The 14,143-nt window shown below is 40.3% G+C and overlaps 1 protein-coding gene across 3 annotated transcripts in view; it reads right to left on the bottom strand.

Annotated features, from left to right (window-relative positions):
• The window catches only part of EHHADH (enoyl-CoA hydratase and 3-hydroxyacyl CoA dehydrogenase), a 59,062-nt gene that overhangs the window by 23,294 nt on the left and 21,625 nt on the right, over nucleotides 1–14,143 (bottom strand). For all 3 annotated transcript variants that reach the window (XM_070406653.1, XM_070406655.1, XM_070406654.1), the window contains 2 exons: nucleotides 11,110–11,282; nucleotides 8,755–8,866 (listed from right to left, as the gene is read on the bottom strand). In XM_070406653.1, coding sequence (XP_070262754.1) covers nucleotides 8,755–8,866; nucleotides 11,110–11,282 — 285 coding nt within the window. The remainder of the gene's footprint in view (nucleotides 1–8,754; nucleotides 8,867–11,109; nucleotides 11,283–14,143) is intronic.

The following is a 14,143-nucleotide window of genomic DNA, read 5'->3' as shown; positions in this document are numbered from 1 at the left end:
TCCGATGCCATGGCGATCCTGGGCGCAGGCCAGCCGGCAACCATGGCCCCACTTGCCGCCTGGCCTGCGCCCGGGGCCCTCCTGCCCTCCGATCGCCATGGCATCGCTCCGCGCAGGCCAGGTCCTCCCACCCTCCGATCACCATGGGGATCCACGTAGGCCAGCCGGCAACCCCGGCCCCAGTGGGGTCCGGGGTTGCCGCCTGGCCTGCGTCCGGGCCCTCCCACCCTCCGATCGCCAAGGGGATCACTCCTCGCAGGCCAGCCGGCAACCCCGGCCCCAGTGGGGTCCGGGGTTGCCGCCCGGTTTTCCAATAGCGATCACCGGCTGTGGGGTGGGGGAAGGCGGCCTTTGCCCACCCCCCAGCTCTTACCTGCTGCCTGGGTTGCCGATCACCATTCTTCAGTCCTTCCCCTTTTGCCTCCCGTATGCAAATTAGCCGCCATCTTTGTTGGCGGTTAACCGCCATCTTAGTTGGCAGTTGATTTGCATAAGGATATGCTGATTAGCCAATGGGAAGGGTAGTGGTTGTACACTAATTACCATGTTTCTCTTTTATTAGTGTAGATAAGAGATGATTGTTTTAAATTATAATCATAAAGGTAGTAGCAGAGTAGTACCAGTATCTCATATCATATGCACCAAAGGCTGTCATTGATTACAGACACACACACACACACACACACACACACACACACGACAGTGCCCGAAGATAAATATGGTTGGGCAGATAGAGGAAAAATGTATTAAGTTGACATTATATGTTATAATCAAAATTACACAGGCCCTAGTTGGTTGGGGTGTCATCCTATATACCAGAAGGTGGTGAGTTCAATTCCTGGTCATGGCATATACCAAAGTTTCAGGTTCAATTCCTAGTCAGGGCAGTTGGTGGATATTTCTCTCTCATCTCTCCTCTCTCTCTCTCTCCCTCTTTCTCTTTTTCTCTCCCTCCCTCCCTCCCTCAACTCAATTTTAAAAAGTTACACAGGATAACTGGGGTGAACTTCCATCACTTTTTTTGGGGGGGCTACCCAGAATCTTGATACCTCATTAGTTTGTGGAATCACTATTGTCCAAGCTTTTGAGCCCTCAGACCCTTGGCAGCTAGGGTGTGTCCCATGACACCAAGGTTGGCGAATGGAGTGCTCTACTAAAGGTTTTTAGTCCAGGAGTTAGTGACACTAAGCAACAGCAGCTGCTTAAATCTCCTATCTCAGGTGGTACATCTGGTGTCTGGTGGTGGTGCCAGGAACATCCAGTGTCCAGTGGTGGCTCTGGCAGCCTCCAGTACAGAATGGCACCTCTAGGGGGTTCCAGAAGTTTGACACATTACTTGCTTTTCTGCCAATACCATCTTCCTTCTGAAAAGTGATCATCAAATCAGTATTGATGGCAACAATTCCACGGTCTTTGCTGCTCTTGTAGACAGTGTTGGTAGATGCCATCTCTGAGACAAACCCTCCATGCCTGGTTCTTTTTAGTGCTTCCAAGAGCTACAAATGGGTCTTGATCAGATAGACAGTCAAAAACTTTTGGCATGGATCACTCTGTAACAGCAAAATTTGGCCAGTTTTCTGGAAGTGCCTTTGAAAACAGGCTTCCAGATTTCCTCCTGGGGTGAGGTGGGTGGTGGGGAGCGGGTGAGAGGCTTCGGGGGTCAAGTATCCTGTGTATAAAATCACTAGGGTGAGGGGTGAGTGAATCCGCTTCCTAAGAAGAAAAAAAGAAGGAAGGAAGGAAGGAAGGAAGGGAGGAAGAGAGGGAGGGAGGGAGGGAGGGAGGGAGGACAGGAACCTGAGCACTAAAAGGATCTTTGAGGCAACTAGCCAGGGGTAACAAGAACTCCCCACTGATGGACTGAAAATTCCTTTAGCTTTTTTTTTTTTTTTAACAATCCTCACTGGAAGATATTTTTTCCATTGATTTCTAGAGAGAGTGCAAGGGAGGGAGAAGGGGGGAGAGAGGAGTGAAATATCGTGAGAAAGATACATGGATTGATTCCCTCCCACATGCACCCCTAAGGGCCAAGGTATGTGCCCTTGAGAGGGAATCAAACTTGAGACCCTTCGGTCCCCACGCTGACGCTCTAACCGCTGAGGCAAACCAGCCAGGGCTCCTTCAGCTTTAATGATTTCTTCTGGGTGGATTTCACAAAAGCAGAGGAGTACCAACACTCTACTGACAGAGTCAATGAGATTCCAGGTACTTTTATTCTGCCAAGGACCTAAAGACCCAGCTCTGTATATACAACCCAAATTCTCAGGCTGAGATTTCAGCTTGTTTTTTCTTGTGCTGCCCTCTGTGTAGAGCACAACCACTGTCCAATGGGCTCTAATAAGAGCCCTGCCTAAAGCTACTATAAGGAGACTTCTCCCTGCTGGGTAATCTTGTTTTTTTTTTCCCTATTTTTTCCTGGCTTCTTTCCGACCTTTAGAAAAATTTTCCTCCATGGAACCTTTTCCCAATGTCGTTTTAAAGTCCCCCTAAAATTGTACAGATTACTTAAAAAGATAGCTGTATAATTCTAATGTTAGCTTTCTTCTAATTCACTGTGACCTTTCCTACGCAAGTCAAAATCCATCATATTCTTACTGTTTTTATCTCTTCTCATCATGTTAAAAAGTGGTATTTCTAAAAACTGCTGAACTCTGGAAAAGGCCAGTCATAGTTCACTTCATTTCTTTTTGTCAAATAAACCAGATTTCTTCCTGATTTTCCCCAAGATACTCTTGCCTTTCAGACTTAATACTGAAAACAGGGCCACAAATTCCTCAGTGTTTGCCCACATGCTTTAATTTCTGTAAACTTGGAATTTATAGACTCACTTCGCTCTATAGTTGACCCTTGAACAACATGAGTTTGATCTGTGAGGGTCCACGTATATGCGGATTTTCTTCAACAAATACATTCAGTACTATAAATGTATTTTATCTTTCTTATGATTTTCTTAATAACATTTTCTTGTCTCTCACCTGCTTTATTGTAAAAATACAGCATATAATACATATAATGCACAAAATATGTATCAATCAACTATATTCTTGGTAAGGCTTCTGGTCAACAGCAGGCTATTAGTAGTTAAGTTTGTGGGGGAGTGTCAAAAGTTACACATGGATTTCCAAGTGCATGGGGGTTGGCACCCTACGTTGTTCACAGGTCAGCTGTATTATAACTTCCTCCTAAATCTTATGCTTCTTTGCTTCCTTCCTATTTTGCGGAATAAACTCATGTTGGAATGTAAGCATCCTCTTATAAATTCTACATTGGATACTTAAAATAGTTCATTTTCTTAAATGTGTGCCTTTTCATACCATCACAAATTATAACAAATTTTAATGTATTGATGATAAGAAATTTAATAATTTTAAAGCATGGGGAGTTTTTCTAACTCCCCTTTCATATTCTATAAGAGGAGGAATTTGGATCCTGTATATAGTTTTGTATTGTGGCTTCCATGTCAAAACATATGAATTTCGATTAACAGTTCTCAAAATTTTGTCTTAGGACCCCTTTGCATTCTTAAAAATCACAGAGCACTCCAAAGAGCTTCTGCTTACATGGGTTATTTCTATCAATAGTTACGGTATTAGAAATTAAAACTGAGAACTTTAAAAATGCTTTTTATTATATGTTAACATAAATAAATTTTTATGAAAAATAACTATGTGTTCAAATTGTTAAAAATTTAGTGAGAAGAGTGTCATCTATAATAATAAAAGCATAATATGCTTATTAGACCAGATGGCCTTCCGGATGACCTTCCGGCCAAGGCCGGGGCTGCAAGGGAAGCCCAGGTCCCGGGTGCCAGAGGGAAGCTGGTGCCGGCAGCCGGGGGGAAGGAAGGCCTACTCTTGCACAAATTTTGTGCATCAAGCCTCTAGTTGTTATATATCTTTGCAGATTTCTTTCATGTATGGCTTAATAGAAGACCACTGGGTTCTCATATCTACTTCTGCATTCAATTTGTTCTGATGTCAGATGGCATACAATAAGCTCTGGAAAATTCCACCATACACATGGGAGAGAATGAGAGTAGAAAAGGCAAGTAATGGCCTATGACTATGAAAATAGTTCTGACTTCATAGTGGTCTCAGCAATACCCATCAGTCCCTGAATCACACTTTAAGAACTCTTAATTTAGATGATCATTTTAAAGACTGCAGACCATCTTAATATATGAATGTTCCATACATTTAGCATTTATATGTTGATGGAGTGATTGAAGTTAGTTTGAAAGTAGCCTTTTGTTGCATATTGTTCTTATCCTTGGGAAGGCTGCATGATTCTATTTCCTGGAAGTTTAAAATCTATACCAAAATGTATCAGGCATTGATATTGCTTCATCAGTTTTTCCAGGAAAATGGTATGCTTGCTAAAATACAATCTCTGACTCTAGTTCCTAACTGAAAAAATTCTTCTGTTTTTTTCCTTTGGTTATTTCTCACCTTTATGCTTCATGCTTTGGGAGCTCTTATTATTCATAACAGACCTCTATTACATACCTCCATGTCTGCTACCTTCATTTACATTTTATGTATCTTTTTGTTAAATTCTTCTGAATTCTATAAATGTGTCTCTATTTATCCTCCATTTTGCTGATTCTGTTGTCTGTTCTATGACATCTGTTTGTGTTGCTTCAAAAAGAAATAATTGTGGCTAATGTTTTGAATTTAAACAGGGTATTCCTGTTTAATAAACTATTTTCTTTCTTATTTTGTAATAATGTGAATTTCCTAAAATTCTTATTTTTTAAAATCTGTTTCAGCAGGCTCACATTTATGCTTCATTTTTATGCCACAATATTTCCATAGGCTTTAGATTTGGGGTTTAGTTTTGAGATTTCGGTTTGTCTGGTTCTTTTGTTTTGATCATGAAATGAAATTTGCTGATACTTAATATTGCTGCCTAGGAGCCCTGGGTGTAAAACTTACCCTCAACACCTTGTTAAAATATAGAGAAACCTCACCTATACCTAAAGGCAGGCAGGATAAAAGTGCCACTCCCCGAGTGTTCTAGATAATAAGAGGAGTCTCATCAAAGTCTAGAGATCTGGGGGCATCCCCGTACCAGGAATCATCACAAAGAATCCCATCAGGGTTGGGAATCAGCTCTAAGAGAATAGAGGGTTGGCTTTCTGTGCTGTTCCGTGAACGAGGAGGACAGGACCTAGAAAGTAAAAGCAGAAAGAACAGGGCACTGCAGTTCTTGTCACCTGATTGGACAGAGAACATCAGGGAATGAACTGCAATGTGTTCAAGCACATCTTTTGTGATCACTGCTAAAGATGCGGTCATTTTCAGCTGGCACTTTAAGGGACTTGTGGAGAAGCAATAGTTGGTGCTGCCATCGATCCACTTTCCAGAATTACCTCTCTTATGGATTTCAGAAGATCAGAATATGTTTACTTATTAATTTAAACCAAATCTATTTGCTTATTAATTTTGTATGGGATCAGCTCCTGCAACACTTGTGTTTTTTCCCCTCCATCAGTAAGGAATCTTTACCTTTTAGTGACAATTATTTTTAACATCCATTCTTATAAAAAAAAAATTTCCAAAGAAAGAAAGACTTTTAGTATCATCATTATTTACAGCTACTGTACGGGTTTCCTATTGCTGCTATAACAGATTACCACAAACACATAGCATCAGAAGACAACACACATGTGTGATCTTAGCTTAGGACACTGTACGGGTTTCCTATTGCTGCTATAACAGATTACCACAAACACATAGCATCAGAAGACAACACACATGTGTGATCTTAGCTTAGGACGTCAGAAGTCTAAAAGAGCTTAGCAGAACGAACCGCGTTCCTTCTGGAGGCTTTAAGGAAGAATCGCTTTCTTGTCCTTTCCAGCCTCTAGAGCAGTGGTTCTCAACCTGTGGGTCGTGAACAATGAAAATACATCGTGCATATCAGATATTTACATTACGATTCATAACAGTAGCAAAATTACAATTATGAAGTAGCAACGAAAATAATTTTATGGTTGGGAGTCACCACAACATGAGGAACTGTATTAAAGCGTCGCGGCATTAGGAAGGTTGAGAACCACTGCGAGGCTGCCTACACTTCTTGGCTTTTGGCCTTTCCTCCATCTACAAAGGTACCCGTGTAGTAGCTGCTCTCTTCTCTGACCTCTTGCCTCCCTCTTCTAAGGATTCTTGTGATAAATTCGACCCACCTGGAAAATAAAAACTAATCTTCCACTAAAGATCCCTAATTCAATCACATTAGTACCTTTTTTAAAAATATGTATTTGTATTGATTTTAGAGAGGAAGGGAGAGGGAGAAAGAGATAGAAACATCAATGATGAGAGAGAATCACTGATCCACTGTCTCCTGCACACCTCACACTGGGGATTGAGCCCACAACCTGGGCATGTGCCCTGACCGGGAAATGAACCTTAACCTCCTGTTTCATAGGTCCATGCTCAACCACTGAGCTACGCTGGCCGGGCTACATTAGTACCTTTTTAATGTAAGGTAACATATTCACAGGTTCTGGGGATTAGGACGTGAGCATCTTTGGGGGGTTATTATTCTGCTCCCCACAGTTATCATTTAGAAAAATCTTCTATATGACAGAAGCATGTCATGTAACTTCATTGTTCCTCAGAATTGCTTTGTTTTACTGATGAGAAAACGGAGGCTGAGAGTTCAGAAGACCTCACTCCTAAATCCAGGCCAGTCTATTCAACTGTCTACTTGACATCTCCACTTGCTTGTCTACCAGGCCGGCAGGCCCCGCTCCCAACTGGGGGGGGGGGGGGGGGGGGGGGTGATTGGGGGCTGGGCCGGCTCGGGGGAGGGGGCGTAGAAGGTTGGGGGGGCCGACTGGAGGGAGGGGCAGTTGGCCACCAAAGTGCGCATCATAGCAACCAGTCGCTCTGGTCATTCCAGTCGTTCTAGCATTCTGGTTGCTTGGCTTTTATATATATAGATGGTGACTGTCATTGTTTTCTCCATATAATCTCCATGAAGGCAGAAATATTTGTTGCCTTGATTCACTGCTCCAGGCTTAATGCCTAGAACAAGGCCTGCCATATGAGAGAAGATTAATAATAGTTGCTGGATGAATGAATAAAATTTAACTTGTATAAGGCATATTGTTTGACTGTAGTAAAACTGGTGTTCAAACTCAGGTCTTTGATTCTAAAACACCTTCTTGAAGTCTATTACCAATATCCTCATCTTATTTCTTATTGCCCCTCATCTTATTTTTACTAAAATATCCTCTTAACGAAGAAGACAGAAAGGAGAATAATAACATATAGCTGAAACTTATGAAGTCATTACCATGTCTAGGACTGTTCCAAGCACATTGTATTAACTTATCTTTACCACACTGTAAAGGTGGCAGTTACTATTATTACCCACATTAATAAGAAAACTATGGCACAAAAAGGCAAAGTGACTAACCCAAGGTCTCATAATTATTTATACCTGTTTACAGTAAGTAGTTGTATATGTTCTTTCTTCCAACCTTATCTTAACTGAAAATATTTTTATGTATCTTATGGTATTGTGTAAATTTAGGGTCTCTAAATGTTTTCCAGAGTTTCAATATGTACATTCCCTATTAAAAGAGAACAAATTTATCGTTAATACTTTGGAAATGAAAAATTCAGTCATTTCCAGTCTAAAACTTGAAATCTTTCCTGGAAAATTCTGGTTTTAGTTCCAGTTTATAATACAATTTATAAATTAGATCTGAATATAATATACCCTATGTGAACAAAAGTGTCTATGAGTAGACACTGGAACTATAATAAAACCCTCATTGCCCTAGCTGGTTTTGTTCAGTGGTTAGAGCATCAGCCTGTGGACTGAAGGGTCCCAGGTTTGACTCTGGTCAAGGGCACCTGCCAAGGTAGTGGGCTCAGTCCCCAGTAGGGGGTGTGCAGGAGGCAGCCAATCAATGATTCTCTCTCAGCAATGATGTTTCTACCCCCCTCTCTCTCTCCCTTCCTCTCTGAAATCAATAAAAAATGTATATTTTTTAAAAAACCCTCACTGAGTGGATTAAAAAAACTGTGGTACAGCTACACAATGGAATACTACACTGCTGTAAAAAGAAAGAACACTTACCATTCGAAACAGCATGGATGGACCTGGAGAGCATTATGCTAAGTGAACTAAGCCAGATGAAGAAAGATATCACATGATCTCACTCATTTGTGGAATATAGTGAACAACATAAACTGATGAACAAAAACAGATCCAGAGACATAGAAGCATCAAACAGACCATCAAACCTCAGAGGGAAAGTAGTGGAGAGTGGGGGTCAGGGGGCGAGAACAAACAAAGGACTTGTATGCATGCATATAAGCATAACCAATGGACAGAGACACCGGGGGGTGAGGGCATGTGTTGGGGGCAGGGGGGAGCGGCCAGGGAGAAATCAATGGGGGGAAAAGGAGACATATGTAATACTTTCAACAATAAAGAATTCTTTTTAAAAAAGAAAGAGGACATAACCATGAAAAAAAAACACCTCAATATGATTAGCAGTTTGTATATACTTTAATTTAGAAGACACTCACATTTGATCTTCAAGGTAACATTTGAGAAGCTGTCGGAGAAGGTATTCTTTCCATTTTATAGGTGAGAACATTGACAGTTAAAAAAAGTTGAAGTATCCTCTCAAGATCACATAGGTATGGAATGGTGAAGCCAAGATTTTTCTAAATCCTATTCCAGTTCCCCATATTGACCTAGACAACTGATGGCAGGGTTTATACTGACCTGAGGTAATTAAATCAAGGGCAGCAGGAACTCCAATGAGCCTGGGGAGAAGCTGGGATCCTCTTGCACCAGGAAGAAGTCCTAATTTGACTTCTGGGAAGCCAACTTGAGCCTATCAAAGTTTAAAGGCATGACGGTTAATCAAATGAGATGACATAGACAGTAAAGATGAGCATTCCCCTGAATTTCCCAAACTCTCAAAAACATTGTTTCATAGAATTCAGCAAGAGTTGCTAAAAGGCAAATTACTGCATACCCTCTCGCTTAATTTAATTAACAGCATAAAAAGAGATGTGTCGTCCCCTAAGTCTTTATGTTGAAACACATCCTTAGCATCTTACACATTTTTTTTTTCTGACTCTATTATGACCTGTCTTGATCAACAAAAATAATAGTCTCCAGAAACAGCTTTACAGAGTCCTGAAAGATCCAATCAGCCAATAAAGTAAAAAGACATCCACAGAATGGGAGAGAACCTTTTTTAATTGTATATCTAGACTATATAAAGAAGTTTTACAACTCAATAATAAAAAGACAAATAATCCAATTAAAAATGGGCAAAGGATCTAAATAGACATTCTCAAAAAAAGAGCTACAGTTGGGCCACGAAACATTAGAAAAGATGCTTAATGTCATGAGCCATCAGGGAAATACAAATCAAAACCACAAGATACCACTTTACACCCACTAGGATGGCTACAATAAAAACGATAGACAATAATAAGTGTAAGAGGGGATGTGGGGAATACAAAACCCTCATACATTGCTGGTGAGAATGGAAAGTGGCACAGCCACTTTGGAAAACAACTTGTCAGTTCCTCAAAAGTTAAACACAGAGTTACCACCTGACCCAGCAATTCCGTTCCTGGGTATATGCCCAAGAGAAATGAAAGCATGTCCACAGAAAAACTTGCATACAAATTTCCACAGTGCTCATTAAGGTTAAGAAAGTAGGAAAACCCAAATGTCTATCAACTGATGAATGAATAAACAAAATGCGGCATATGATACAAGGGAATATTGTTCAGCCACAGAAAGGAATGAAGTACTGATATAGGCTACAATATGAGTGAACCTTGAAAACATTAGGCTAAGTGAAAGAAGACAGTCATAAAAGACAACATATTGTCTAATCCATTTATATTAAATGTCTGGAATAGGCAAATCCATAAAGACAGAAAGTAAATCTGTGGTTACTTAGGACTGGGGGAGAAGGAAGATGGAGGATTACTCCTAAATGAAGTTCCTTTTTATGGTAATGAAATGTTCTAAAATCAACTTGAGGCCCCATCTGGTTTGGCTCAGTGGATAGAGCATCGGCCTGTGGACTGAAGGGTCCTGGGTTCGATTCCAGTCAAGGGCACGTACCTTGGTTGCAGACTCCTCCCCGGCCCAGGCCCGGGTCAGGGCGCATAGAGGAGGCAACCAATCGACGTGTTTCTCTCACATCAATGTTTCTCTCTGTCTTTCCCTCTCTCTTCCACTCTTTCTAAAAATCAATGAAAAAATTTCTTCGGGTGAGGATTATAAATAAATAAAATAAACTTTGGTAATGGTTGCACAACTCTATGAATATAGTAATATACCATTGGATTGTACATTTTTAAAAATGTATTGATTTTTGACAGAGAGGAAGGGAGAAGGATAGAGAGTTAGAAACATCGATGAGAGAGAAACATTGATGAGAGAGAAACATTGATCAGCTGCCTCCTGCACACCTCCCACTGGGGATATGCCCGCAACCAAGGTACATGCCCCCGACCGGAATTGAACCTGGGACCCTTCAGTCCACAGGCTGATGCTCTATCCACTGAGCCAAACCAGTTAGGGTAGATTGTACACTTTGAATGAGTAAATTTAGAGGGAGGGGGAAGGGGAGGGGGAGGGGGAGGGGTAGGGGGAGGGGGAGGAGGAGGGGGAGAGGGAGAGGGAGAGGGAGAGGGAGAGGGAGGAGGAGGAGGAGGAGGAGAAAGGGAGGAGGAACAGGAACAGGAGAAGGGGGAGGGGGAGGGGGAGGGGAGGGGGAGGGGAGGGGGAGGGGGAGGGGGAGGAGGAGAAGAGAGTCAGCAACTTCAATCCAGTTAAGAGGGTGAGCTTCAGTCCTTATCATATGCCCCTTCTAGCCATTTAAAAGTGGTCAAGCCCCCTGGCCAGTTAGAGTATTTCAAGATTTTAAAAACCAGTATCACTGAACTGGTACACAATAGCTGAGCACCCATGCTAGAAAAGCCTAAGATTTGTCAACCGGTAAGCTAACTATTTAAAATGATCACCTTGGATGCGTATAACTACATTTAGAGCTTGCCCTAAAGAAAAACCCCACATACCAAGTCCCGCATGGAACCCAGCTGTTACCTCTGCATGGGCAATCCTATAGTGGCAGCCCAGGGCCAGCTCCAGTCCGCCTCCTAAAGCCATGCCTTGGATTGCTGCCACCAGGGGCTTCTCACTTCTCTGCATTTCATCTACTAAATTTCCTAATGTGAACGTAGAAGTAACAGGAGCACTGAAGCCATGGATATCAGCACCTAAGGTCACAAAGACAAGGAAAAGAGAGTTGAGAAAGAGGTGGGCTTTGTTACATAACAATAAGGTACCAGATAATTTTTAAGGAATCTCAGACCTCTTTAGAGCCATGAAACACTTAATCTTTTAGGTGGAGACACAGTAAAAGAACAAAAATAGCTGGAAAACGTAGATTGATAGAAAATTCTCAAATCTTTTTAGGAATCCTGTAATCTTCTAAAATCTGTCTCTCCATATGCTAGGTAGCAATTCTATTTTTAGAAAAGTTAAAAAGCTCAAAGAAAGGTTCAGCCAAGGGTTTCTGCAAGCCTGAGGGAGGCCGGCGAAGGATGTAGAAAAGACAGACAAAGAGAATAAGCTGGGTCTAGGTGGATCTTCCTGCGCCTGGCTGAGGCCACAGAGAGAGATCCAGAGGCAAGCTGAGCCTTTATTTTCAAGTCAGAGGTAAACAAGGTAGTGGTCACCAGAGTTACAATGTTCTTGTGAGTTTCACTTGTTTTGACAGCACTTGTGCACCTCCCACAGCCCATTAGCTACCCAGATAAGATCTAGGGAGTGTCATAAGGTAAAGCCTAATTGTTCTAAGAGGACTGTGCCCTCTAAACTGGGACTTGTTTGTGGCTTTGCCAACAGGTCAGTCGGAGGATTAACTTTATAGCCACGCCCTACAGAAAGGGAATAGAGATTCTCCTACAACGGGCATTATTCTGAGACTGAGTCATCCCCTTCCATTTTTTGCATGATACTGCTCACTAATCCTATTCACAGCAATTTCAAGCCATTTCTTTGTTACAGGCATGAGTTATTACAATAGAAAGTCTCAGGGTAAAATGCATACATATTTGTGAGTTATACGTTAATCAACAAGCTTAGAATTATGTTTCTGTTGTAGATTTTTTATTATCAATAACAGTAACAACATTTATTGCTTTTTCTAATTATAAAAATAACATACATTATGGACAATTTGAAAAATACACAAAATTATAAAGAACCTAAAGATCACCCCAAATATCACCACAGAAATAACAATGAAATATTTGGTGAATTCTTAGTTTTTTCCCAATGCACATATATAAATAGCTTTGGGATCTTGAGTAAGTTACTTAACCTTTGTCTCAATACCTACTTAAATGACTGATGTGAGAATTAAATGGAAGTTCACGATAATATATATTTTTTTATATTTTCCTTTTTTTCACATAAAGGTATACATAGTGAGCTCTTTCCCTATAACATTAAGTATTCTTTGAAAACATTAAGCTTGATACAAGTTAATTTCATATTCAGCCTATTTGTCTTTCTTTTTCATTTTTCTACCTGCTCCTCATCTAGTATCAACTCAGGGATCATGCTCCTTTTCACTAACCCACCGTATTTCATCATATTTCTAGTATTATCATTATTATTTAGATTTCTTTGTTTCTAGAGAAACAAGATGAATTTCAACTGAATCTCAAGCCTATCATGCCTATAACTTTAGATTTAAATGGTTTTTCATGTAATAATAGCAACTAATATTTATTGGATAAATACATCAGGCATAGTGCTAAGTTGTCTCGTGTAATTTTCTTAACATCTACATTATAGTAGCATGACAATCCCCATTATACAGGTAAGGAAGTTAAGGCTTTGAGGGGTTAAGTGACTAGTTCAAACATATAACTAGTAATTGGTAAGTCTCAGGGTAAAATGCATACACATTTGTGAGTTATACATTAATCAACCAGCTAAGGATTTGAACTCAGGCAATTTGACCACAGCCCACATTCTTAAATGTTGTATCTTCTTCTACTTGCCACACAAGGTTAGTATTATTATTATCCTAATTGTAGAGAAATCAAGGCACAGACAAGAGTATAGTGATTTCACTTTTTAACTATCTCTGGCATATAAAAATGCTATTGATTTTAAACCCAGCAAAATTGCTAAATTCTCTTATTAATACTAATAATTTTCTGATATCTTTAATTTTTCTACAAACACTACCATATCAATCATCTGGATAATAAAATTTGTTTCCCCCTTTCCAATCCTGATACCTCTTATTTTTTTTTTTTTACTGGGCTGGCCAGGGCTAGAACACAATGTCAAATCAAATACAGATGGGGATAGCAGCCAGCCTTGTCTTGTGCTTTTCTCATAAGGAAACTTGCCAACTTATCATTTTGTTTGAGGTTTGCTGTAGGTTTCTAAGAGTGAATATTTTAGCTTAAGACATATCGTTTCTATTCCTAGTTTACTAAGAATTTTTATCTTTAATGCATGTCATCAAATGCTTTTTCTGCATCTATTGAAACACCATGATTGTTTCTCCTTTAATCTTTTTTTTTTTTTTTCGCTAAAAGTATTACAAAGGGTATTACATAAGTGTCCTTTTTTCCCCCCCGCCCTTGACAAACCCCTGCCCTCCCTTACCCCCTAGTGTCTTATGTCCATTAGTTATGCTTATGCCTTTAATCTTTTTAATAAGAGGAAACTACATTAATTTTCTAAGGTCTAACCAATCTGGTAGTACTAGGATAAAAGCGATATATTACATTTTTATATATGTTAGATTCAATTTTATAATATACTGTTTAAGATTTTTATATCTGTATTTATGAATTAAATTGGCCTATAATTTTGCTTTTCATATTGTCCTTGACAGGTGTTGGTATCAAGGTTATGCTAGCCTCAAAACATGAGTTGGGAAGTGTACTAGGTTGAATAATGTTTCCCGAACAAGTGAATGTGACCTGTTTTGGGAAATAGAGTCTTTCCAAATGAGGTCATAGTGGATTAGGGTGGATCTATCTAGGATCAGGAAAATTTGGACACAGGTGAGAAGGCCACAGGAAAACAGAGGTAGAAAGGGGAGTGA

The sequence above is a fragment of the Myotis yumanensis genome, unplaced genomic scaffold (genome assembly GCF_028538775.1).
Source record: "Myotis yumanensis isolate MYYU_CA2020_CCGP unplaced genomic scaffold, mMyoYum1.0.hap1 SCAF_2, whole genome shotgun sequence".
In the NCBI taxonomy this organism is placed as follows: domain Eukaryota; kingdom Metazoa; phylum Chordata; class Mammalia; order Chiroptera; family Vespertilionidae; genus Myotis; species Myotis yumanensis.
Note: the sequence above shows the minus strand (reverse complement) of the source record. Positions and strands in the feature narration are given on the sequence as shown.